This window comes from Momordica charantia (genome assembly GCF_013281855.1).
Source record: "Momordica charantia cultivar OHB3-1 chromosome 9 unlocalized genomic scaffold, Mcharantia_2.0 BLBB01000009.1, whole genome shotgun sequence".
Lineage (NCBI taxonomy): Eukaryota > Viridiplantae > Streptophyta > Magnoliopsida > Cucurbitales > Cucurbitaceae > Momordica > Momordica charantia.
Genome location: NW_028275167.1, coordinates 27,137,955 through 27,165,390, shown reverse-complemented (window position 1 = coordinate 27,165,390; position 27,436 = coordinate 27,137,955). Strand labels below are relative to the sequence as shown.

General features: G+C 33.8%; 2 protein-coding genes and 1 pseudogene across 4 annotated transcripts; 1 reads left to right on the top strand and 2 right to left on the bottom strand.

Moving 5' to 3' along the window:
- Window positions 1–1,040: 1,040 nt before the first annotated feature.
- RBR1 (retinoblastoma-related 1) lies at window positions 1,041–8,305 on the bottom strand. Of its 3 annotated transcripts, XR_015787180.1 has the most exons (20): window positions 8,045–8,305; window positions 7,511–7,623; window positions 7,270–7,374; window positions 7,037–7,179; window positions 6,837–6,933; window positions 6,660–6,706; window positions 6,341–6,539; window positions 6,035–6,101; window positions 5,784–5,963; window positions 5,488–5,681; window positions 4,496–5,375; window positions 4,052–4,214; window positions 3,885–3,957; window positions 3,217–3,393; window positions 3,011–3,130; window positions 2,780–2,924; window positions 2,552–2,664; window positions 1,884–1,941; window positions 1,677–1,792; window positions 1,431–1,454 (listed from the first exon to the last, which is right to left on the bottom strand). XR_015787180.1 is itself a non-coding variant. In XM_022283365.2 (19 exons), the coding sequence occupies exons 2-19, from the start codon at window positions 7,607–7,609 to the stop codon at window positions 1,304–1,306; spliced, it is 3,069 nt and encodes a 1,022-aa protein (XP_022139057.1). In that variant the 5' UTR covers window positions 7,610–7,623; window positions 8,045–8,304; the 3' UTR covers window positions 1,041–1,303. The 3 variants fall into 3 exon arrangements, 2 of the variants coding, with proteins under 2 accessions (XP_022139057.1, XP_087973479.1); XM_022283365.2 differs by lacking the exon at window positions 1,884–1,941 and having other exon boundaries at window positions 1,041–1,454; window positions 8,045–8,304; XM_088117353.1 differs by lacking the exon at window positions 1,884–1,941 and having other exon boundaries at window positions 1,041–1,454; window positions 7,511–7,619; window positions 8,045–8,304.
- LOC148209285 (U6 spliceosomal RNA) lies at window positions 1,523–1,616 on the bottom strand (annotated as a pseudogene).
- Window positions 8,306–13,995: 5,690 nt separating the features above from the next.
- On the top strand, window positions 13,996–26,092 carry THO1 (nuclear matrix protein-like protein). Its single transcript, XM_022283452.2, has 23 exons — window positions 13,996–14,171; window positions 14,832–14,915; window positions 16,213–16,287; window positions 16,435–16,528; window positions 17,284–17,429; window positions 17,544–17,615; window positions 18,493–18,565; window positions 18,654–18,719; window positions 18,879–18,925; window positions 19,534–19,605; window positions 19,763–19,888; window positions 20,090–20,155; window positions 20,264–20,305; window positions 21,250–21,366; window positions 21,458–21,540; window positions 23,085–23,151; window positions 23,257–23,328; window positions 23,511–23,561; window positions 24,224–24,283; window positions 24,368–24,517; window positions 24,799–25,093; window positions 25,607–25,695; window positions 25,811–26,092. The coding sequence occupies exons 1-21, from the start codon at window positions 14,169–14,171 to the stop codon at window positions 25,057–25,059; spliced, it is 1,827 nt and encodes a 608-aa protein (XP_022139144.1). The 5' UTR covers window positions 13,996–14,168; the 3' UTR covers window positions 25,060–25,093; window positions 25,607–25,695; window positions 25,811–26,092.
- The last annotated feature ends 1,344 nt before the right edge of the window (window positions 26,093–27,436 follow it).

Sequence of the window (27,436 nt, the reverse complement as noted above, 5' to 3'; positions counted from 1 at the left end):
ATTGTCAAAATCACGTCTATTTTATCATGTTTGGCAAATTGAACAATTAGTTTTAAGAAAACAAAAAATTACTTAAAATTGATTTTTAAAGTATCAATTATTCTTTAAATCTCTTTTTTCAAAATTGCTCCTTCTACCCTCACTTCAAAACACATCCTATGAAAATATATAATTGTTTCTAGAATTTGAATTTTAAGAGATGAATTTTATGACTCGTGGGATAGTAGAAAATATTTTCCAAAATTTTCATCTCTATATTGTACTCTCTACAATCAAGTTTTCTATTTGCTCGTCATCTACAAGATTTCTTTAAGAGCATTTCTTTCAAAACAGTCTGAAGGTGAAAATTCGAACACAAAACCTTTTAATAAAAAATATATATCTTAACCAGTTAATACAGACTCAAGTTGACAAGATTTACTAAATCCAAGTAAATACCGCCCACTAGTTCAGATCTAAGAAACGAAATTGTTAAAAAGGGTATATTTAGTGGGAAAAAATACTTTTTAAATTCAAGATGTGAAAAGTATTATCACAAATGTAATTCATCTAATGGTAATTCGAACCTCGCGACTAATTGTTAAAATACATATTACCATCTAAAAAATCGAGAACTCTCCTAATAATTATTGAACTAAAGAAAATTGCAATTTATTTCAATACATAATGTCTCCCTCAAAAATCAAGATTGAGATCCATTTCAGCGTTGAAGATATTGACATCAATGATCAATCTAATCTAATCCGTAGAAACGAGCGGTATAATGATGACAATTGAGAATCCTCCATTAAGTCGCTAAAGCTGGCCTCTCCAGATTCCAGTTTGCCTTCACTAAATCCTAAATTTCAAATTATTGTTTTTCGACTACCAACAAATGGACTTTCAGCCTTTAGGTGATTTGAAATTTGGCCCAAATTTTCTTATCGTTTACACCATTTTTTCTCATTCAATATAATAACATATTTTTACGTTGATCGTCGACAAATTTTCTTGTAAATTGTAATAGATAATTACAGGTGCAAAGAATCAAATTACTCAAATTAAACACAGCTAAACTGAATCTGAACTAAACTAATTAATCATAGCCAACTACAAATTTCAGATGGGTGGGTGCCTAAAACAAGGGCAGTGGTGGCGGCTATTCTACACAATAACTCACCGCTCAATACAATACCCCCGTGGTAATACATCTTTAGAGAGAGAAAGGGAGATTGAAGAGGGGAGAGAGAGAGAGAAAAATATATATATATATATATAGATATATAGATATATGTACACTAGGTGGGTTATGGAAAGCTTTAAATTAAGAATCAGGCTGTTCAGTTTTAATAGGTGCACCTGAAGAGGATCCACAACTTCCATTTTGTGGGTAAAGGCTGTTGGCCACCAGAGAATCACTGACCAGACCGACGTCTGCGTCGTCGAAATTAAGCGTGCCTCGAAGTTTTCGGGTACTGCATGAATAAATGAAGCAAATAACACATCAGTAATGTTATTTTATCGGTGAAAAGTTGTATTTCGTTTGAACTAAAGTCATTTCTCAATTTGTGCGCATCATCCTTATGTAGGGGTCATGCTAATCTTCGATGTATTGTTCCAGATGTCCCCAAAGGGACACGTTCGAACTAATGCCATTTGAGAAAATAAGTTCGAAGTTGTTTGGATTGAAGCGTTACCCATTCAAGCGGTTGTTTATGGCAGTGAGGTCTTTTGAAGGGCTTTGAAACGCATGAGTGCTCTCTCCAACGCAAGCGTAATAGCTTTTAGAACTGTGTGAAATCAACGCATCCATCTATACAAGAAGTTCAAAAGTTAGTTAAATATTGCATATATCTTAGCACCAAAGTTAACGACGCTGATTCATTAGTTATCGAAAGTAGTACCATAATAGACCACATTCATGGGAACTTATAATTGGTCACTTGTCACCGTGTCATGTGGCTACGAAAAAAGACTCACAGGATCAACGAAATTTTCAAATCAAAGATCTCACCCAGCTATATTCGGATGAAATATCATGTGATAATGACATGCCACTACAGAATGAAATATGACAAAAGCAGGTGCTACGGGTCCACTAAAAAATACACACCTGGCAAGGGTGTGACAAGGATAAGCAACAAACTCTCTCTCTCTCTCTCTCTCTCTCTCTCTATGTGCCACACAGTGACTGACGAGAATAATATTTTCAACTTTTTTCAAATTATTGATGGGACATGTATGTAGAACTGAAACATCAGCATAGTCGTGAGTAGGTGGCCATCGTAGGGTGATAGTGGGATTATCACATGCTATTTTATTAAGAATAAAATGATGTCTGAGATAGCCTGTGGGACTTGTAGCAATAAATACTGAATACTATCATGTATCAAGTAAAAAGGAAATAACTACTAAACTGAGGTAAACTATTTTTCAGATTCGACTGGGCAAGATTCGACATGATAAAGAAAACATTCAGATGATATAGCAAGCCATTCGGCAAAGTAGTGAGACAGAAAAGCAAATCAACTAGGAGTAGAAAGATATATTGAATGTATGAATCAACAATTACCTTTGATGATCTTAATGGAGAGACATAGACATTATGTGCTGAAGATACTTTCTTCGGAGACATATCAGGAAGACTTGGAAATGGAGATATCTTGGGTGATCCAGGGCATGGTGCTAGTCATAAGAAAAAAAAACAAGGCCAAGAGACATGTTTAGAAATGATATGCAAGATACTAAATTGCAAATAGGACATCATCAATACAGTCAAATTTAACTTGATTAGGTATACCATCACTATTGTTGTTTGCTTGAGGAACCCGCTCAGTTTTCATGATAGATCCAGCCGGGCCAATTTCAACAAGCAAAGGTTTTACGGAAGGAATAAATATTTCATTGTAGAACGTAATTATATCGACGTGATCCTGTCCTGATCTCTGAATCCAGAGCATTCAACGAGTTAGACTTCCTGTTACAATGTGCATTGATTTATTTAACTCTTTTTAAATAAAAAAGAGCCTACCCCGTTACGACGTGCTGAAGACCAATCGACAAACACATTTCGGAAGACTTGTGGTTTACATTGTGGTTGTTTCCTGTAATTGTAAATGATTTCCCTGAAAGTGAGGCTCAGTTGAGATATCTGCAGGCCAAACATTGTTTGAGTTAAGCTAAAATAAAGAAAATGAAAGGCATCCAACAACTCTTGCAACATTCTTTAGAGCAAACCTTAGCAACGCCATAGAAACAACAAAGGATGATCTGGTCAATGTGACGATTAAATAATAGTGATGCCTTTTGACTGAGTATCTGTTGGAAAAGACAGTAGACATTCTCCCTGATATGATGAGATAACTGCAACCTTTCCACCATACCGTTGACTCTAACAGCAGCCAACTTGATGATCTAAAAATTGAAAGTCGTATGCAGGACTTATTACCAAAATGGTTAAAGGAAAACAACACAGAAATAATAATCATACTTAGCTGTGATGGGAATGGGAAACAGAATTGTAAAAGCAGTGATGAAAGTTATGTCAAAGATGACCATCATAACTCATTACTCACTAGGTCGAGAGATCTCATATTTTCAACACGTGAATGAAAAATGTAGGTCACACACAACACCCATTCGCTCTCCAAACTTCCATCACATTGTTCGAGTAATAAGTCAAAAAAGTTGATCAAGTAATCATTTTTCTTACAACATCATCTTACTATCCATTAGAAATCACGAATTAGGATGTCCCAAAAATGTTTTCAAGTATCTTGACACCACATGTAGCCAGAAGCCCGCATCCTTTACCTTCTCACAAATCCAATATATCTTAAACATATAGTCAAAGACTGACCACTGCATTTTCAATCAAAAGTCAATCAGAAGATCATGTTTTATACCTTGCCGAAAAATATGTTAATTCCAGTTTCAGCACACGTTTCCCCACCACCTCCAGGATTAGGCCGAGTTGGACTGTAAGTAAAGTTATAAAGCATAAAAATAATAGTTATGGAGTAGTCAAAGGATTGACGTTTGAGCAGCAGCACTTGAAAGACACTGATTATACCTTGCAAATGCGGACTGTAAAGGAGGTGGCAAAAGCTTAGACTTAATACTACTTAAAGCAAGCAGACGGTCCTTCACTGGAGAAGTAAAGGAATTCCGTTCCACTAGCACACTTCTTAAATCTGTGCACAACCTTTTTGGTGACCTTATGTCCCCGTTCTGACCTGAAGGATAACCATAAAGATCCACGTTCATAATTTAGAGAAAGAAGAGAAACATATTTGCTAAAAGATGCAAACTTTTGGACTCAACAAACCCTAAGGTGATCAACAAACATTTCTGCCTATCAAGAATAAAAACATAAAAATTGGTGATTTCTATAAACGTTAAGATGACAACTAGACTATTTTCTCTACTAGTGCTGCATTTTACAAATCATGGTCATGTGTTAACCAATTGTGTTTTTAATAATATAAACCAAAGATGAAAACAAGTACTCAGTTACCTGGTAAACTCTCATGCTTTTGCAAATTAGGCATGGTCGATACCCCAATACCAGAAAAGTTAATTTGAACAGCAATTGCATCCAAAGATGGCATGGGTTCAGCTAATAAACTCAGACGATTTATTTCTGCAGCAAGGGTAGGTTTAGCAACAATCAGGGAGTTATACATTGACGAACCTTTCTCCCATACCATGCTCTCTAATAACCGTTCTTCCAAGGAATTAAGATGTCGCCTCAATTCTCTAGGAAGTGATTCTTCATGCCTAATGAAACTCTCTATCACCTTACTGAGGTCAAAAGCTGTAATGCCAGTTCTCTCCAATACTGCAGGAAACAACATTGTAACAGTCTTGTGTGTTGCCAATACCAATTCGGCAGAACAAGCCAACATACATCTGTGGAACCTCTCATTAGTCAGCAAAGAGGTCAAATTAGTCACATGAAGCATTTGAGACTCTGCTCTGCACATTGCTTCCAGAACCCTATAATATAACTTCAGTGCTTCTAATCGTCTTTGTTCTGCCCAGATGTTATCCATGAGGTTAGCACTTTGTAAATTTCCAGCTATACAGCGATCTCCTAGAGCACTATTTGGAAATATAGCCTCTAATATTATATGTGCCCTGCGAACTACATCATTAGTTACATCTCTATCACATGAAGTCAAAAAGCGTTCCATCTCTGCCGAAGGTTTTGCGGGGAGTGGAGAAATAACAGTTCTAAGCCACTTTGCCGTTGTCATGGCTGTGCTAACAGGTGTGGCAGCAAGTTTTGCATTGCCAGTATTAAGAGTGCCATTGGCATGAGAAGAAGGAGAGCGGAGTGGAGACATTGGACTTGTTATTGTCCTTGCAGGCGAGCACATTGAGTCAAACTTCCTCTGAAGAGATTTGAACCAAAATCATAATCCATACAGGAAAATAAGGAAATAAAGCACCAATGATGTAAGTAGCCATTGGATTAGAAAATTCGCATTACTCAAAAGAAAATACCTTGATGCCACTCATAGTAACAGCACCTGCAGACAAGCTACCCGACCCAAGTAAACTGTCCTCATCATTAACAAATACCCGCTCATCAAGCTCACCTTTGTTACGAATTGCATCTTCGTAGTCCTTTTCCAGAATTTCTAAACTGGATGCAAGAGATGACTCCTCCATTAAGTCTTCAAAGTAGATCAAACCCTCTGCATTAAAATGGAAAAGGAAAAAATGAAAATTTCCTGAAGGCCGTGAAAACATGAAATAGAGTGCCACTAATTCATCAAATGAAGCACACTGAAACGGACCAATGTCAATATTCTCCAAGGTTTTACTATTACACTCAGAAGCCAAACGTGGCTTCTTCTTCAAAATATCTTCTATCAAACTGTTTGTCTTCTCCATTACCTCCCTCAGTTCTTCCTCTGAGGTATCATAGACATTACAAAGTGATCCAAGCAGGTCCACTCCTTTTCCACCTTTCTTAACTGGACAAAATATAGACGAGATAAGCAACTATAAGTAAAATATAACAAAACCAATAAGGAGAGAATATTACCAAAGCGTTCAGAGTCAAGAATGTTGAAGCTTCTGAAACGAACGGGAACGTGAAGAATTAAAATAGCCTGTCAAAGAATTAACTACTTGTAAGATTGAGCGGTCGTTTGTGCAAATATCCATCATTACGTTGCATAAATCTGATATGGTTCTAGTCCACCGTAATTTTAGTGCCCTAATTATTATGTACAGATTTGATCAAAGAAAAAAAAAACAAAACTTATCAATATATCTATTTATTCTAACTAGATATCTTCCATTATCCCTAGTTACTTTAGTCATACACTCATAGAGGAATAAAACTCACCAAAATGGAAACCAAACCATTAGTGCAAGTCACCAAGTCCTTAAAACGACTGAAAGCATGTACACGAAGTGCCAAAAATAACAACCATCCAAAACGATGATAATCAGACAAGTAACCAGTAGGGCATGATATAGCTGGCTGCTTTTCAACATTAGCATCATTGGTGTAGAAGAATTCTCGGTAGACACGCTTATAGTACCTTGAAACATGGGCATGATATAAAAATTTCACGAAATCCGCAATGACTTACACAATGCAAATAAACAAGGAGAATAAAAGATGCTAATGAATCTTCCAAAGCACCGAGAAGAATACTAACTTGCTTAAGAGGCTCAAATGCACGAAGTTTGCCTGCAACTCCTTTGCCTGCTTAAATGAAAAGGACATGAGAAAAACCATAAGTGACGGCTTAAAGAAAATAAATTCTTGATTAAAAAAATACATAATCACATACTATAAAATAAAACCTCAAAATATATGCCTAAAATTACTGTACCTCTAGTCTATTCTCCCAGTCTGCACCGTGGAGATTACTTAAAACTGGACCAGCTTTAACAACAAACTGAGGCAGCTCTTTAAAAAATTCTACAATGCTGTATGACAAGCAGGATAACAAAAAAATAAAATAAAGTTTTAAGTTTATGATAATAGAAGCAACTACGAAGGGAAACAAAAACAGTATAAATAATAACGTACTTCAGCTTGCAAACTCTCAATATCTGGCATAAAGTAAAGCTATTATTCTCGGATCCCTGATCAGAACTCTCTGAATTCTTATCTCTCAGCCTCTTCACAGAATATAAAACAAAGGCAGACCAAAAACGTTCGGCTTCTTCAGCCTGTTAAATTAGAACTTAGTTAGATTTATGGGAACTTTTATTTAAAAAAAAAAAACAATATTATCCTCGAAGATACTAAAGAAAACATACAACTCCACTCCCAATTGCTGATATATTTGCTACCAAAAGGTGCTTTGTTTCTCTAAATAACTTCAACGCTTGATCAGAACAATTCTCATCAAGACGTAATCCATTCTGCAACCAAATTTGAATTATAGTTAAAATTGATGTAAATTAATCGACTTAGATAAATGGATAAATCATGCGTAGTAAAAAAAAGGGTAAAAAATTATAGTCGCGACTAGAATGACGTTTGAAAACGAGAAAACACCTGGCACAATTCTGAGAATTTAACTTCGACAGTGTCTGTTCCGCCATCTGTATGGCAATTGTTTGTGGCCAATGGCTTCATTTCCTCCACGTTTTCCATGAACACAACCCTAGCTGATACTCACAATGCATTCAGTCAATTAAAACTCAAAATTTAAAACTGTAGGAACAGATATTCCGTCGCTAGTAATTTGTGCGCCTATTTCAGTTCAAAAATGCGATGACTACAGTAAAAACCAATTCTCTCGTATTTTAAACCCCCGACATTCATCAAACAAGTAGGTCAGTTCACAAAAAGATACAAACTAATTATTAAACCAGCTCCTCCCTACATAATTAGGCCTATGGGAAGTTCCACAGCCGTTTTCTCAGCGAATCCACGACCAATTACTTCCAAATCACCTCTATCCCTCCCAAAACACCCGGATTAAAAAAAGAAAAATTTGTATCAAAGGACCGACTAGTAACCAAAAAAAAAATCAATAGTACGAAAAATCACCATAGCATTTGACGGCAAGGGAGAGAAAAAAATCACCTTAAAAACCACGAGAGAAAAATAGGAGCAAGAAGGCTGTGACAGGCTTGAGAAATGGAGAAGAATCGGTCGGATCTCTAATTGAACTCCCACCAACCTGCAGATCCAGTAAAGAAACCCTTCCAATGGCCGCGGAGAGTGAATCAAATGAGGATTGTTGAAGCGCGAAGTCTGAACCCTATCTTCTCTTGTTCTCTCTGAATTCCGTCGCCCCCTTCTCTCTCTAATATTTTTTGGGGCTTCTCACTCCTCGAAGAAAACCCTTTAGAGTGGCGTCGCGCGGGAAAAACAGCAACATGTCATGACACCATGCCCGACATACATACATACATGCCCCTCCAATGGGAGAGCGACGCGTGGAATACGTTAGGTTCTTTTACCGCCAAAATTTCCCACCGTTACGGGATCCGCTGAGGGGCGCTCGGGTGTGAAGAACCGGGTAAACGCCGTTACGGCGAGGTGACGGAATTTACTATTTTTCATTTTTTTTTTTAGCTGTTGATAAAAGATTGGTGTTGGTAACAGCGTCGGTATGAAGACGACCCACCCGTGTGATAGTGGGGGCCCATGGGCTTGGCCTTTTCGTACTTTAATGCGGCGTCGTTTTCGATGACGGAGACGGGAGCCATTTGGGCTTCGGTTTAACCAGCAGTCCATTCTCTCTCGTTCAGAACGAATTTCCAGTTTTTGCGAAAAAAAAAAGTGTGAACTTTTATATATTGCATTTTCCTGATTTGACTATATTTTAATTCATACCTTTTTTGTTTTCAAAATAAGTTCAAACCACGTCTTTTATTTTTATTATACATATATATATATAATTAAAATTTTAATCCCCAATATCTTATTCTTTTTAGGTTAAGATTCATATTCCTAAATTACTAGTTTTAAGATTCAAATTCCTAAATTACTAGTTTACGATGAGTGAGGTTAAGGATTCGAACTTAATATCTCTTTTGTCAATTTTTAATTATTGTTGAATTAAGTTCATATTAACTTATAGGTTAGAATTTTAGTATACCATATGCATTATAATTTCATATATTGAATTAACCCTCTTTCTTATTATATTATGGAACCATCCATGGGTTTTTTCTATCCTAATAATTAGCGTGTTATCTTAAAAGTGTATGTACTTAATAATTAACATGTTCTCCTAAAAATGTATGTGGATTTTTTCATGTTATATGTATGTGTGTGTATATATACACATATATATACATAGTTTGTCAAAAGCTTTAATAAGTCATTCGTAATGTTTTTACGAGGATTGTGTAGGTACGTAGAAATGTGGAAAAACAGTTTTTCAATACACGTGTAGGTTCGAAGGTTCAATTCGACCTCAAAATATATATATATAGGTATATTAATCATTGAATTATACTTATGTGTGACATGAATGTGAGAGGGGTATATGAAGTTCTAAGGTAGACTTTAATAACCAATGACTATTTCTTTTAATAGGTATGTGAGTGGTTTTTTTGTTTATATTTTAACACGTGCATTTCATGTATCTCCATTTACTTTGATAGCTTAGAGATCATAGTCCTTACCTATTAGATATCGTCCTTGATCCTACGTGAGGGCATCTATGTGGGAGAAATAATGAGTTATTTTTTATTTCATAGACAACAATATGAAATGAGATGGAAATAGTATATCCTATAGATTGACACATCACTCTAAGTATATTCAACTCGATTTTAACTATAAAAACTAGGTTAAAAAATACTTTTAGTCCTCATACTTTCAATAAAGTAACGATTTAGTCATTGAACTTTCAAAAGTAACTATTTAGTCCATATATTTTGAAATTAGTTACAATGTAGTCCCTATACCCTGGACTTTGAAATTTGTTACAATTTAGTCCATACCGTTAAAAATTAGGTTAAGAATTAACAGAAAATTGATGTGGCTGCCAACTAGGATTTGTGTGGACATGTTAATTCGTTGTGCGGTTCGGTTTAATTTGCGGGGGAAAATTTATAGCCGTCCTATAGTAGGGATAACTTTCATACTACTCCCACTTAAATTGTATGATGTGTAAAGAAGTTTTATCATTATCTAAATAAAAATATTTTTAATCTTATGTGGGACCCGCATATTTAAAGGTAAAATTGATACACTTTATCTCACTTTCTCCCTCTTGAATTAATTGTGTATTCTCTCCCTTATTAAATATTATTATATAAATAAAATTAATCAACCGTATCTCACATTTTTTCTCTTAAATTAATTGTACCTTCTCTCTTATTAGATATTTTAGAAATTATTATTTATTTATCTCTTCAATGTTATTTACATCTTCTCTAAGAGAAAAAAATGTGAGATACGGTTGATTAATTTTATTTATATAATAAAATTTAATAAGGAAGAGAATACACCATTAATTTAAGAGAAAGAAAATGAGATGGAGTGTATCAATTTTACCTTTAAATACGCGGATCCCACATAAAAATTAAAAATATTTGTATTTAGACAATGATCTAACTCTTTTACACATGACACAATTTAAATAGGAGTAGTATGGAAGCTATTACCAGACGACTAGAAATTTTCCCAATTTGCGGCCGGTACCAGTTTTATTCGATTTAGGATTAAAAAAGGGAAATAATGGAAATGTTGGAGCGATGACCTCGAAGAATCGATAATTACACCACCGGTTGAAGTTCTCGAAGAATGTTGGCGGAAGAAACTAGAGCATGATGCTGATTTTATTAGGTTCATTCTTCAGCTTAAATAATCGATTTCTGAAAAAGACGAGAATTAAATACATAATCCGATAATCTGTATCAATTTAAAATATGAGAATGAAATTTTAAATCTGATCACAGAGTTCATTTTCTCCCTTTCTTTCAAATCATTTTCATAATTCTTGAAAGATAAACAAACGGACTTTTTTCGTTTCGAGAATTGAAGAACACCAGGCGGCGAGAAGGCTCGGATCCGAAATCTCAATTCCACCAACTGATTTAGTCTCTCACTATCATTGTGCCATAAGATTGTAAATCGCTCATATATATTGTTCTTTCTTTGATTTTGGGTGAGGGGAAATTGAGGATAATGGGATGCTTCACGAGCCAATATCAGAAGGGAGAGAATTTTTCATCGTAGTGTTGACAGCTCCAGGAAGAAGACAGCAATGGTGGAGATTCCCTGCTGTCTATAATCTATAATCCATCTCTATAAACTCAAAAGCAGAGAGAGTTGTGAGGGTGGGGACGTTGAATCAATCCAATATTTTCATTCTTTTCCTTTTTTTTTTTTTACCCTAAATCGAATCAACCATGAACCGACTGAAAATCAAACCGAATCGCACAGCTGGACAATTAATTATTTATCCACACAGACATGACTGCATGTCATTTTTCTGATAATTTTCAACAGCAGAGACTAAATTATAACGAATTTCAAAGTATAGGAATTAAATCGTTACTTTAATGAAAATAAAAGAAACTAAATATGTTTTTTAACCTAAAAACTACTATTTAATTTGAACAATTACTTAGTTGGTTTTGTCTCGTAGACTTGAGTTTGTGGATTTCTCTCGTTAGACTTCCTAGTACCCAACAAGTCATTTCTTATCCAGCTGGACTTCTAAATTCCAATTTCATCAATTTCACAATTAAATAATAATAAATCTAAGTTGATATTAATAATCGAAATGAAACAATTTAATCGTAATTTTGATAATTAACATTATTTAATCTAACACAAAATGGAAGTGAGTTAAATTGATTTTGAAAGTTGTCAAACAATCTAAATAATTTAGGGGTGATTTCTTCAAGCACAATAGGTCACCGAAAATTTAAAATACTGTCGACCATAGCATAACTTAGCAGATAAAGGTGCATGTATCCAATTATAAGACTGAGAGTTCAAATCCTCACCCACATGTTGTAGTAAAAAAACACAATTTAAAATATTAAAACTTCCTAAACATAAAAAGTGATTTGATAATTATAAAAATATTTTAAAAAAGTATATATTTTTTTAGTGGTTCAATAACGTTTGATGATATCCATCTAAACATAGTTCAAATTGATAAGGCACTTTAATACACCATCTTAAAGATTGACAGTTTGATCTACTCGCGATTGTTTTATTAAAAAATAAAAAATAAAAATAGAAAAAGTGGGATGTGTGATTTTGAACCTCAAACTTCAAATGAATTAATATACGTCATTTACCACCAAGTTATGCTCATGCAACAAAAAACACTTAAATTGCTCAAACAAATATTTGTAATTACTTTTTAATATTATTTTTGTCCTAGTAGTGTTGGATTCAATGTTTTGATAGCATGGTACCAAGATGCTCGATACCCCAATAATCATTGTTTCGTCATTATCTGACCCCTGGAACTATCCATTAAAATATCAATAAGACTCGATGAACGAAATATAGAATCGAGTGCAAGTGGCAATCTAACTCCAACAGAAACCATATATCACCTCATGAATGATTGATGAGCGATTATTAGTATATTTGTGGACATGATCATGCAGTGCGTGAGAGTGCAACTCTCGATTTAGGGTGAATTTGCAGTGTGCAGCCCTTAAAAGTTGTAGATCCATTAAGTTTTTTCTTAACTGGTTGACCTCCAACAAACATTTGATTGGAATAAAAATTACATGATATTGATTATTTTATTTATAAGTAGTTTAAATCCACGGTTAATAATAAATTAGATCTATTATTACTTTATCCAATGAGATATGAAATGACTCATTACATTTTCGAAGCTTTATAGAATTTGACTTAGTGCCAAATCGAACATAATTCAAGTGGTTAAAGTACATATCTCTGACCAAAAGATCATGAGTTCGAACCCTCACCCTCACCATGTTGTATTTAAAAAAAAAATAGAGTTTGACTTAGTGTATGGATAATAGGGTCTATGGACATATTAGCCCATGAGATTGAGCTAATTAAGTAATTATACAAATTAAATGGTAAATTTAATAATTAAATGTGAGTGAAATAAGACTACTAGAATGTTGGCCAAAGTTTATAAAAATAGATTTATAATCAGGTAGAGTGATCCATCAATCTATGCGATGCACTATTTCTATCTCCCTTTATATTGTAATTAAAAGTAGCATCAAATCATATGAAATTTAGGGTATAAGTCAATTTAACTCAATTTGTTTTTATGTAAAGTTAATTTACCTATTGTGTTACCATATCCAACTAAACCAACTCTACTTTTCTTGTTTTTTTTTTAGAGAAAAAAAACTCTATTGTATTTGTGGGTCGATTACATCCACCCGTAATCAACACTATTTTAATCAATTGTACGACGTCAAACGCTAATTTGTCCAAACGTTTTTAATTGGTATTAAGATAGACATTAACACGTTCATTTTACTTCTTTAATATACATTATAAAAGTTTTAACTTTCAAACTTTGCCAACCAGAACATAATTCAGCAGATTACGGCAAATATATCTAACAATAAAATTGAGAGTTCGGATCCTCACTCCCACATACTGTATTATTAAAGAGGAAAAAGGAAAAAAAAAAACTGATGACATTACGAAGTTGATACCTTTATTGTTAATTTTAAAATAATGGCAACATAGAAAGACGAAGACAGAGTTCTGCACAAGGAGGGTAACATGATTTATTTTGAATTTTTGATTTTCATTCGTTTTTTATTCAATTTAGTCACCAGTATTAAAAATAATTAAAATTAAAATTTATTTGGTTTGATTTTAATTGAAATTTATGAATTTGGAGATATTTTTATAATCAAAATTAGCCAAAGTTGGAAGTGAAGGAAAGAATTGCTCGATTTGTGGAAGTGCATGATTAAATTTAACAGGTAAAAAAGGGAGTTAATTTAATCAAATATAAATTAAAAGGGATTATAAAAAAATAAAAAAGATTAAAGGGCGAAAATCGATTAATTTTATAAAGGAAAAAAGAAAAAGAGAAAAGAAGTAACAATTCCACAAGGAAATTGCAGGAGTACCCTTTTATCGCATTCTCTTTTATTCGTTCACAGGGACTTCGAAGTTCGAAGCTGTGGCGAGAGTCGACATGATTTCTGCAAGCTGATGCTTCAGTCTCAAGAACGCATAGGAATTTCTCGGCAGTGCATTTTTCTGAATCTTCGACATGGTAAACTTACTCTCTTCGATTCTGGTTTTGTTTTTGTTTGGTTTTCGTTCAAGCGTAAATTGTAGCTTGGGATTCTTCAGACCTTCTATCAGCAGTGTGGATGGATGGCAATCACTATTAATACATTAGTCTCAAATTGTCTTTGTGATTCTTGCTGGTTACGACACGGGAGTGTTTGTTTCAACTGATGATTTTGAGTGGATTTTTTTTCTCTTCTGGGTCGGGAGAATATCTGTTGTTACTTGTTAGGATTATCTATTACGATTTTCTAACTTTTTATGGGTTACCGGAAACTTTTTCTTTTTGAAGCGGGGGAGGAAACGTGGATTTTCCCTCTTTCTACTGCTTGAGGTTCTTAACCAGGCTGTAATCAACAAAAAATTTAAGTTAAAAAGGTTGTATTAAAGAAGATGAAGTTCTAGATCTCCCCTTTCCTTTAAAATCGAGCAGAGTTTGAAGGAAACTGAACCCCTGGCTGTAATATCAGCTGCAAACGCTGGTATTTTTTCATGAACAATTTGATCCGTGTTTGGTGATATACGGGTTTAGATGAGTTTTTTGGTCCTATGCATTTAGAACCAGAAATTTATCTTGTATTTAAATCAGTGTGTATATACTGCTCTCCCATCATTATACAGTCGTGTTCTTTTTTTTATTCAGGAAGAGTTCCGGAAGGCCATATTGCAAACGGTGCCACCAGAAAATTTTGCTCTGCAGACAGTTCAAGAAGTTATCAGACCTCAGGTAGCTACTAGCTACACTGTAATCATCGGACTACTTGTATGGCATATGCAAATAACATATCACAAGTTCATAGAGTATTGAATATTTTAGAGTCAGATATAAAGTGCAAATTTGACCAATAAATTTAGAGTTAGAAGTTTTTAGGTTCTGTGAGTGTTGGGGGCTCTGTTCTGGTTTGTTTTTTCTCTTTGGATTATTTTGTTTTGGTTGATCATTTGTTTGTGTTTGTGTGTGTGTGTGTGTGTGTGTGTGTGTGTTATTTTTTTGTTCTCTCTTTTTCAATAAGAGACACAAAGATTTCATTACTCAAAGAGTACACAAAAAAAGACAGGGGACATGGCATCTCCTCCAGCTTCCCAAGCACTCAAGAATTGGGGATCAATAAAGGGTCCAATTCAACAATAAGTACAGTCAAGCATGCTGGCTCCCTTCCCTCCTTGTCGTTTTCCTACAATCTTATTTTTCTCCCAGTAAAATTTTCCCATTTCCTTGGGAACCTTAAAGATGGTTAGAAATTAAGTAGAGATGTTTGATAAACCGCTTAGGTTTAGAGTTAATTGTGCCCTTTGGAGCATGAGGATTCCTTCCACTTGAATGATTATACGAGTGAACTAATGACCATGAACACCATTTTTTGATTGATTAGTTTTCCTATAAGTGGAAACGTCAGAATTTTCAAGATTGATATCATATTTCCTAAGGGGCTGGGGTAAATTGAGAGAGAATGGGTTCAAACTTATGATGGCCACCTACCTTAGAATAAATTTCTATGTGCTTTCCGGCACCAAATGTTGTAGGGTCAAGCGGCTGCTCCATGAGATTAGTCCAGGGGCGTGTAAGTTGGCCCGGACACTCACAGATATAAAGAAAAGTCATATTTCCTAAGTATGGAGACCGAGGTATTTGAATCGAGAGGATAAGAGATTTTTTACCCGTCATGAGCGTCCTTGGAGCATGTTTAGTCTTTGACTAGGTTCAATACCCTTTTTGGGGTGTCCAATTCTAAGGAGCTTTGTAACTATCCTTTGTCACTTATTCTTGTCGAGTGGAGCTCTTTTTTTTAAACTCCAGTTTTAAGTTTTATTTTTTTTTATTATTTTTTTATTTTTTTGTATAGGTTTCTTTTGTTTTTTAGGTCCATTTGTACACTTTCAGTTATCTTAATAAATGCTTTGTTTATTTAAAAAAAGAAAAACAAAATTTCAATATATATATATATATATATATAAAACAACTAAAAGTGTTTATTTTGTTGTCAGTTCTTATTATCAGATTCTTTTTAATTTTCACTTGACAGAAGCACACGAAATTGGCACAAGATGAAAATCAGTTGCTGGAAAATATTCTACGTCGATTACTTCAAGAATTGGTGGTAAGTTACACTATGAAGCTTCATTAATTGAGATTTAGGTTTCATTAATCATGCATATGACAATTTGGATATCATTCTTCAGCCTCACATTTGGATTTTCTATTACTTCTTGCAAATAAGTTTATTTTCAATTGGATATTGGTGCAGTCATCTGCAGTTCAATCAGCGGAGCCAACAATGCAGTATGGGATGTCTATTGATGACAAGGAAACTTCACAGGGTCACATTCCTCGTCTTCTTGGTATTACATATTCTTAGAGTCAAACTTTTTGTTGTAGCCTAGTGATCTGATTTTTAATTTTTTATGGTATGATTTATGAATTGGTGTAGGTTTTTTTTTGTTTTGTGCATTTAAAATAAGTAGTAAATTTGAATTATTAATTTATGACCATTCCAAATAAATCGATACCTTAGAAGCAGAAAAAAAATTCAGAACGAGATGACATGAAGATAAATGGAAGTACAAGAAAGCTGTAAGAAAATGTACTAGCATGAAATGAAGTCACCATATTCTTCTACATTATGAAGTTATAATCATAGGAAAAATGCCAAAGCCATTCAGCATCCTTCAATTTCTTTTGGAAGCATGAATGAGTGATCTTCTGTAGATAAAGTGGGAACCTACGATTTATTGTCATGTTAACTTGACAATTAAACCCACTTGCATCATGAGTTTCACGGACTCCATCTTTAATAAAAACTTGTATGCTTTTTCTTGCAACTGAGCACCTATACCCCATCTTTGATTGAAACATTGGATTCTTTTTCTTCAAATCTTTCTTTAATATTCAAGTTTGATGGCTGGGTTGTAACGCAAATTTTTGAACATTCATTGATGCATCTTCTTTTGGCAGTAGCCAATAATTATCTAGTTTTGGCCTCGTATTTTAGTTTGTCTGAAGATTTTACTGCATTGGAGCTGCATTAGTGATGAAAATGTTTATATCTAGTCTTGGGCACTTTTTAATCATTTTAATGCGTTCATTCTTGCCTTAGACATTGTCCTATATCTTTGTGAGAAAGAGCATGTTGAAGGAGGCATGATATTCCAGCTGTTAGAGGATCTGACTGAAATGTCAACGTTGAGGAACTGCAAAGATATTTTTGGTTACATTGAGAGTAAACAAGATATATTGGGAAAGGTTTCCTCTTGTTACCTGCACAAAACTTTTCATTTTTCTTTTAAATAAAATTTGAACCCCTATATTCTCTCTAACTTCATTTGCTTTGAAATGGCATGGCTTTTTTGTAACCAGCAAGAGCTTTTTGCACGTGGAAAACTTGTGATGTTGAGAACGTGCAATCAGTTGCTCCGTCGTCTATCAAAGGTACTATAATGAATTGCAAGAACCTGAGGAGGTTTTTTTTTTCTTTTTTTTTCCTCTCCTAATAAAAGAAAACAAGAACAAACCTTTCATTGATATCTAAGAACTTCCCTTTCTCCCTCCCAACCAACCCAATTTGTGTTAATAACAAACAAATTATAAATACAAAACTTGAAGGCCCAACAAGAGGCATGAAACTTTTCTAATTCGAGTACCTCTCACCAATCTTTTTCCTCTTTGTTAAAAATATTTGCTATTCCTTTCCAGCCAATTCTCCACAAAGTAGATTTGACAGCATTGAGCTATAGCTTTAGCACCTTGTTAGTTAATAATCAAATGGTTGTAAGCCCCTAAGGGGCAGCCGAGTTGGCAATAGCTTGGGGTCTCTTGGTCATACTGACTTAGAGGTCTCAAGTTCGAACCTTCTGGTGAACTTAATACCAAAAATCCTTGATGTTTCCTGGGTTCGAGTCTTGAGACGGGCGCGGGTGCCCCTGGGTATAGGGAAGCAAAGCTCCGAGTCCTAGTTATAAAAAAAAAAAATCAAATGGTTGTGTGATGAAATCTGAAAACACGACTGGTTGTCACCAGAACAAGCAAACAGGATACTGATTTGACAAAAAAAAAAGGAACATAAACACATACATAATTAATTTCTGTCTATAGATTGTTAAGCTTATCCTTAAGGCCAACTTATATTTATTTGCTCATAAAAAGAATATATGCAGGAAAATTTGTGTTCACTTTGATTCATGATCAACAGTTCTTATTAGAAAATAATTTTGCCAATCAGCAGATGGTTGAGCCATAGCTCTCTCTCTCTCTCTCTCTCTTGTAAAAGAATTAATTATGGTACAAATTTCTTGATTTGAATTTATAGGCAAGTGATGTGGTGTTTTGTGGACGCATTCTGATGTTTCTGGCACATTTTTTCCCTTTATCTGAACGTTCTGGTATGTGTTTCAGACACTCATCTCCATATTGTAATGTTATTTTTAATTTTTTTTTCATATATATTGTTCTCTTGATCTATTGTTGCAGCTGTAAATATAAAAGGAGTGTTTAACACCTCCAATGAAACAAAATACGAGAAAGAACCCCCTGATGGTATGCTATTGCAGCGTTTAATCTTTGCTTTGATGCCAATATTCTTTTCATTCTAGAAGATCAAAGTACTGGAGTATCTTTTGCTCCTTTCATGCTTTTATTTATTTTTAAATATAGAGCAAGACTCAAGCTTGTGATATTCCATTTCTTTGTTTTCAGGATTTTCTATTGATTTCAACTTTTACAAGACATTTTGGAGTTTACAGGTAATGTTGGAACATAAAGTGGTGGTCTGTGGGTGTTTTGGGTTTCTGGTTTGAGAAAATTGCCTCTCATCTTTGAAGCCGATTCTGGAAGTCTTGTCCATATAGAATTTCTCTAACCTTTTCATATACAGCCAGGATTGATCTTTTAAAATTCACTTGGAATTATCAATATTGTAGCAAAAAAAAGATTTCAGACCATGCTCGTTCTAAGTATTACAATGTTTTTAGTGATGTCAGTAGATGATATCTGAACATTTTTTTTTCTTCTTTCTATTCATATCAGCATTGTAAATAGAGGTTATTACGTAAGTACTAGTGTTCTTAGCCATGATAGGCAGAAATTATTGGTCAGTTTGAATTTTGACCGAATGAACATGCTCTTCTTTTAATTATATAGTTATGAATTTTTAGAAGTACATGCATAATACACAGTCTACTAATTAATTTCATTAAAATGGTTCTACTAATTAATTTCATTAAAATAGTATAACTATCTCATGGACACACCTTATAATATTTCTGGTGCTAATGAAATTTTTTTTGTGAAATTTAAATGTATCAATTCTTGGGTAATCATACTGAAAATTTCAATGTATATTCTTGTCCAGGAATACTTCTGCAATCCTGCCTCCCTTTCTCTTGCTTCCACAAAGTGGCAAAAGTTTACGTCAAGTTTAATGGTATGATATAGCTTTTTGTTCTTGTCTATTATTATTACTATATAGAATTAGCTCGTGTGATTTTTTTTGTCCTTTAACTTATATATTGTGATATGTTTTACTTCCCAAATATATATATATCCAATGAAGTGAATTTCTTTTGGATTTTGCAACATAGATCGTGTTGAATACCTTTGATGCACAACCTTTGTCTGATGAAGAGGGAGATGCTAACATCTTAGAGGAAGAGGCTGCATCCTTCAGCATAAAATATCTTACTAGTAGTAAACTGATGGGTTTAGAGGTAAGTTCAATCTGAATTGTGTGATTATTACTATTGCATTGTATAGCTAGTCTGGGGTTTGGGTGTCCCTTTTGTTGGCCTTTTTGTTGGTATGCCCTTTAGTGTTTTTTTCATTTATTCTCAATGGAAGCAGGTTTTCTAATAAAAAAAATTTTGTATGAATATTACTTATGTTGCATTTGTTATCTTTCTTCCGGGCAGTTGAAGGATCCAAGTTTTCGACGTCACGTTCTTGTGCAGTGCCTTATATTGTTTGATTATCTGAAGGTAATTTGTACGATGTATGTTTTATTTTTTATTTTTTAAATTCTTATGCAAACTTGTTTCTATAAGTTTGAAGTATTACTAATTAGTTCTTTTGTTGCTATACCATAGGCCCCGGGAAAGAATGAGAAAGACGTTCCTTCTGAAACCATTGTTAGTACCATATTGCTTTTTTAAGCCGTTGTAGATGTTCCGCACTTCCACTATCTTACTTGAATCCGAAATTACAAAATTCCTTGTTGATTTTAGCCATGAAATTAATTTCTAGAAATTATTCCTTTTTTTTTTTCCCAAAAAGATGAATATTCTATGTTATATTTTGTTGATTTGTTTAATTGGTATTGCTTATCAATAATATTAGATTTATAGCCTATCATTGTGGTAGACCCCTTTGTTTTTCTTTCGGATGATAAATGACCTACTTAAAAGTAAAAACCATTCCTGGTTAAATGCTACTTTGCTGCATTTTTCACCCCTGTTTCACAGCCAACAAAAACTCCTGTGGAGGTGTGTATTTTTCCTATGAGAACTTTCCAACATCAGCGTTGATGTGTCGGGGAGTGTCAATTTTATTTTATTAACTATAACGTGATAGCTAGATGCTGATACTGTATTGGTTCAAGTAAAATAAACTTTTCATTTTATCTTTCTCCTTCTGATTCATTTTAACTAACATAAAATGGTTGGATACTTTTAGCCCTCAAGGGGTAGCTTGGTTGGCAAGGCTTGAGGTCTCTTGGTCATACTGGTTTAGAGATCCCAAGTTTGAACCTTCATAGTGAGCTTAATACTAAAAACGCTTGATGTCTCCCACGTCCGGGCCTTGGGGCGGGCACGGGTACCCTTGGGTGTAGGGGAGCAAAGCTCCATCTCCCAGTTATCAAAAAAAAAAAAAAGGTTGTATATTTTTCTTGGGGCGGGCACGGGTACCCTTGGGTGTAGGGGAGCAAAGCTCCGACTCCCAAAAGGTTGTATATTTTTCTTTACCATTGTTGTGAGATGTCCTTCAGTCCAATTTCTGTCAACTTTTTTTTTTTTTCTAATTCTAAATGCATATAATAATATATATATTTTCTAAAAAATTATTTAAAATTCAGAGAGAAGAAATTAAATCTTGTGAGGAGCGTGTGAAGAAGTTGCTGGAGGTGACACCGCCTAAAGGGAAAGAATTCCTTCAGAAAATTGAGCATATATTAGAACGTGAAAATAACTGGGTGAGGATTGTTTTCACTCTCCTGCTTGTGACATTCTTGTTTTAAGCAATGACAATTTATAGCTTAAATGTTCTCCCAAATGTACTTGTAGGTATGGTGGAAGCGTGATGGTTGCCCTCCTTTTGAAAAGCAACCAACTGAGAAGAAAACCAGCAATGATGGAACTAAAAAACGGTATGGATTCTAATTAATGGACATAATGCACTCTCAAATTTTTGGGCGTGGTGGAACCAGGTTTCAGTTTTGTGTGGGCTAAATGTGTTTATAAATATTAAGGTTTTGAAACTAGTTTAGACAGAAGTTATCAGTATCTTTAAGTTGAAAATATGGAGCACTTCTGTTTCCTATTAAAAAAAAAAAGAAAAAGAAATTATGGAACACTTGAGGAGACGAAACATTGAAAGCTATTTTTTCAAAATAAGTTATTTATTCTCCATCTTTCTACAAACATTATCTGAATAGTCTTCTAGGAAAGAAATTATTTTGTGAAAGAAGGGTAGAAAGATGATCAAGCCGTAGGTGACATCATTTTATATAACACAATTCATGAAGGAAAAAGGAAACAATTTGTTGCAGATGTACATCAACAGGAATAATGACAATTTAATTTAGGAAAATACTGATTATTTTCTCTTATTGAAAATAAATAGAGAAAAAAATTGCTTTTCTTCAAATAAAATTAGGTCTAATTTTATTCTTTGGATAAGAGCAAGCCTTTTTTTCTTAAACAGTCGAGAAGTTCAGATTACCTATTTGCATATTTTCAGTTTCATTACATCCCTTGTTTCTTATAAAGAAAAAGGTCTAAAATGTTTGATGTTGAGAAACTTATAGGATATTACTATTTTATGAAGGTGACCATTAAAGTTTTATTACCATGATTTTGAATGGATTTATATTTGCGACTCCCAGGTTTATTTAAAGGGATCTATAGTTAGACGTTCGATTGTCTGATGAATTGTTTCCATGACATTCCATATTTCTCAATTTACATGATTGCATGTGCAGTTGGAATAACTATTGATGTATTCAAGTGAGGAGTCTTTTATCAATTCATTGAAAAATGATACAAAGCAGCCCAAAAGAGGGAAGGCTGGATAGGGAGACGTAACAGCCACGGTAACAATCTAACAGCCATTTTAACAAGTTACCTGCTGTAAATAGACTAACAATAGGTTACCGGCTGTAAAATAAAACCTGAAACCTATTAAACTTACAAGAACTTACCATAAAGTAATATAAGATCAAGATTACAACCAAGATCTAAAGAACTGACAAGAACTATTCAAGAGGGATGTTCCACGTCAACTATGGTCTTCCCCTTTTGATTTTAGGATGTCTAGTCATACTGTTTGCTGTGAAGACTTTTATACATGCATATATACAATATCATGTTTGAATGAATAGGTTGGTTCTTGTTGATTTTTTTCAAATGCTGAAAAATGATAAATATTAAGAATTGAGGTTGGTTCTTGGGGTTATCTTATTTTATTTTTTCAAATTCAATTTTTTTTTGTAATTATCTTATTTTTTTATTATCGAAAGTTGAGGTTCCTTTTCGTAAGTTTTTTGTTCTCCCCACCTTTTGGCTTTGCCTTCTTTTAGGTGGGCCCTTTTTGTAGTCTTTTATTCATCTTAATGAAGGTCGGTTTTCTATTGAAAAAGTGATTTCCATGCCTGCCACTGTTATTCATCGGTTCGCCTTAAACTTTCTCCAGTAGGCCAAGGTGGAGACTGGGGAATAAAGAACTCTCTCAATTGTGGAAGTGGGCAGATCAAAATCCGGTGTGCAGTTGTCCCTTACCACTGGTTATTCTTGCTAGGAATTAATATTTAACGTATCTATATTCTATAGACTATAAATACTGGCAACATTTTTTATTACCTCAGAATGCCTTGACTGATCCTCAACGTGTCCGTACTCCTGCAATTTCAGAGTATTGGAAACCCTTGGCAGAAGATGTAAGCATATTAAGCACCTTGTTTTACACTTTGAGTTGAATAATCATACTGTTACCCATTTGTTCATTTAATTTTCAAATAAAAAGTAAATTACTATTAGGTTCAGTTGATCTTTTCCATTGCAAAAAAACTACATATATATTGCACCTATTAGGATGAACTTCATTCCTTTTGTGTTTCAGATGGATGAGTCTGCTGGGATTGAAGCTGAATATCATCATAGAAATAATCGAGTAAGTTTTGGTTCATAGTATTGAATTCATTATCATGTCTTGCAGCTGTTAAATTGCTTAGGGTAGGTGGGTGTTTAGGAGAAGATAAGATATCAGATAGTATAAAAACTGTTTTAACCACATTTATAGCCATATGATCTTAGCTTTCTTCTTGGCGGGATGGTCTGGACCACATCTACTTTGTTGATACATTTCAAAAAGTTCAACAAGTGCCAAGATTTATTTATTCTATTGCAAATGACGAATGAACGACCACTCAACCTAAAAGCTTAAGTTGATAGGCTGAATAAGTTTAATTCATTTATGGATATCTAACACTTCCCTTCACTTGGGGTTAGATAATTACATAAAGGCCCAACAAGAGGAAACCATTATAAATGGGGAGGAAACAACAATATAGGAGTTCGAACACAAGACCTCCCGCTCTGATTGGATGCTAAGGATGAATAAACCACCACTCAACGCAAAAGCTTAAGCTGATGGGTTGGGTAAATTTAATTCATTTATGGATATCTAACGTCTATTAATCGAAGAACATACTTCGATAAAAGTCGTATCATTAATTGTAAATCTCTTAACTCCGTATTGTTTGATATAGACTAATGAGATAACAACTCGACAATTACATTACTAATCATTTGGTATGTTTCTTCCTGATTCAGGTTTATTGCTGGAAAGGTCTTCGGTTCTCAGCTCGACAAGACTTGGAGGGATTCTCTCGAGTATGGTTTTAAATTGAATAAAAATTTTTAGGATTCGGTCTAATGAAGAAAATATAATCCTGATGAGTCAATGTGCAATTACAGTTCACCGACCATGGCATCGAAGGAGTCGTCCCTTTGGAACTCCTGCCACCTGATGTACGAGCCAAATACCAAGCTAAACCAAATGAGAGATCTAAACGTGCTAAGAAGGAAGAAACAAAAGGGTCTGTTCGTCAAGTTGAAGAAAATCAGGTAAAGTTCAGTTTACATGCATTTTAGTCATACAAATCAAGAAAAAGCCCTTCCGAGGTAATGTCAGAATGTTTTTACTGGGTAAGCTGTGATCTCTATGGAGATTGTGTATATGAAATAACGTCAAAATATTGTTGAACTGTAAAACTATGGTCGTGGGGTCTTATGCACTTAAGTTTTCATTTTAATTTTTAGTATTGATATTCACTGCAGAAGTTATTATTTTCTAGGTTGTTTGTAACATTTTCTATAATTATCTTACCTATGGATTTTGGCAAAAGATGGCAACACCAGCAAGTGAGAATGATGGTGAAGGAACCAGAAGCGACCTTGATGGGCCATCAGCAGCCATGGATGTCGATACAACTGTAGCTGCTGGCAATGTATCTCAAGGTGGTACTCCAACTCCAGATGAAAATAAACAAAGCTCTGACACAGATATTGGTCAAGAGTCAGGCCAGTTGGAAGCTGACGCCGAGGTAGAGCCGGGCATGATTGATGGCGAGACGGATGCAGAGGTTGATTTGGATACTGCAGGTTGATTTGTGCGGCAGCCCTTCCATAATATCTAGCAAGGTGCATATTTTCTAATTGACTAATTCTATTTTGAGGGAATTTTCGGTCCCCCTTATAGTGGCAAATTGACCACAGTTTTAAAATTTTGCATGTTTTTCTGGTCTTTCAACTACTGTTGGTGTATTAATCAATAATTTATGTTCTACTTTCCTGGTTGTTCTGAAATATAGAAGTTTGAACTACACCGGTTCGAAGAATAGGAAATCAATAAATTTATCAACTGTTTAGAGAAATATAATATAAGTAGAGGAATATTGAAGTCTGCGTCCTACTTCTGTCGATTCTTCTTTCGCTTTCTGTTACATCTACTATTCAGGGAAATGGAACTGCCCTTGATATCGACATTATTTTACACCAAAATTTCATCCCTTTTTGTTATTTATTGTTGTTGGTGATGTAAGAGCAAGTTTGTGGTTTGGTTTCTCTGATCTGATCACATCCTTCAACACTAAGTTCGCTGACATTTTCTGTACTCGTTAACCCTCTGGCTGACCTCTCATGTTTTGACTGTAGGAAATATGATCATCTTCCCTCCATAAAAAGTTGCTGTGTTGTGTTGCTGATTCGGCATCTACCGAGGCTGCTTATACAATCGAGTTGAGGTATGATTTTGACATTGATGTTCGACCTTTCATGTATGGCTTAATGTTACTGCATTTGTTTGAAATACAAGCCCGTCTTCACAATGTCTAACAGTTGCATACTAACAAATTTCAGGATTAGCATGATCAAGAAGGGATTCTAAGTTATCTTGTCATTTAGTCGAACTATATCAGAGGCTAATGAGGCCGAGGCCCTCTGTAGACGGTAACATAATCTATTATAGTTCAAATTTTCATACAACCATTCTTACTTATATTAATGCTTCATTTTAGGCGTTGTGTTTCTGTTTTACCCTTATTTATTGTGAGCGAAGCGAAATTGAAGTTGAGGACAGTCTAGATGAATCAATTTATCCAAATGCTGCAACATAAGTTTTTTTTTTTTTTTTTTTTTTTAATAATACAATGTAGGGTGAGTGATTTGAACTCACGATCTCGTGGTTGTAGATAGATGTCTTTACCAATTGAGATATGTTTATGTTGGCTACAACTAAAGTTATTTCATAATGGATCTTGAAAGAACATCTAATATGTACGTTGCATATAAATTAATCTGTCGAGTAAATTAGGTGATTAAAACTTGAAGTGAACATGTGGAAAACACTGGACTGCGTGATCTCTTCCTCTCACACCATTGCAAAAACGTTGTATGCTACCCACACGTTTAAGAAATAAATTTTTTTGATAAATGTATTATTTCGTTATGAACTCATTTTCATTTTTCTTAAAGTCAAGAACCTATAATATATGAAAATTATATAATACTGTAACAATAATTATACAACATTTATAATGTGTTAATAAAATAATTAATAATATTTTAGATTGAACTGAATATTTAGTTGGTAGTACTATTAGCTTACAAATATATTACTAAATATATTTTCAGTAAATTTTTAAATTAGATTCAATCTTTAAATTTGCTATCAAACACGTTTTTTAAAAAATTAATATTGAAAGCATGAAATATAACTTTACTTTTCATTAAATCTCTTGTTTTTAGATTACTAACCAAACTCACCCTAATACATGAATATGTTTAGAGCTAATTACTTGTCGCACGAAAAGTGATGGGTCGAAGGAAGATTCATTCCATTAGGAAGTAAATTAATGTGTTGTTTAGTGTGAGACACCACTTCCAAAATAGTAATTTCTTTTTAAGTTTACTAAAACTGTTTGAAATTAAAATAGAAATGATAATGTAGAATATTTCTCTTATTTCTACCTAATCCAAAGTAAATATTATTTTTAATTAAAATAATAATGACTTTATTTTATTTTATTGCTATTTTTATTTAAACAACTCTCATTAATATAAAAATATTATTAAAACTTATTGTTAGATTATTTAATGATCATCAATTTAATGTTAACAGTAAATTTAAATAATTCATAAAAAAATTGAAAATTTTATAATATCCTATAATAAAATCATTAGTATTATATATGAAAGGAAGGAGAAAAGTAAAATTGTAAACCAATCGATTAAAAAATTATGAATTTTATTAATAGATTAGAGAGAAATAAATAAAAAGTAAAAATTAATTATTGAAAAAGTGTGGAAGCAACAAAGTAAAAAATAAGAATGAGATTGAATTGCAGAAATAGACTAGGGGAGAGATTCACAAACTGAAGTCCCACAAATTAATTTCATTTATATTGTTATCAAAAGGAAATGAAACTTTTCGTCCCCATTCCTGAACTTCCATTCTAAATTGGACCAAGTTCGATATAGTCAGCT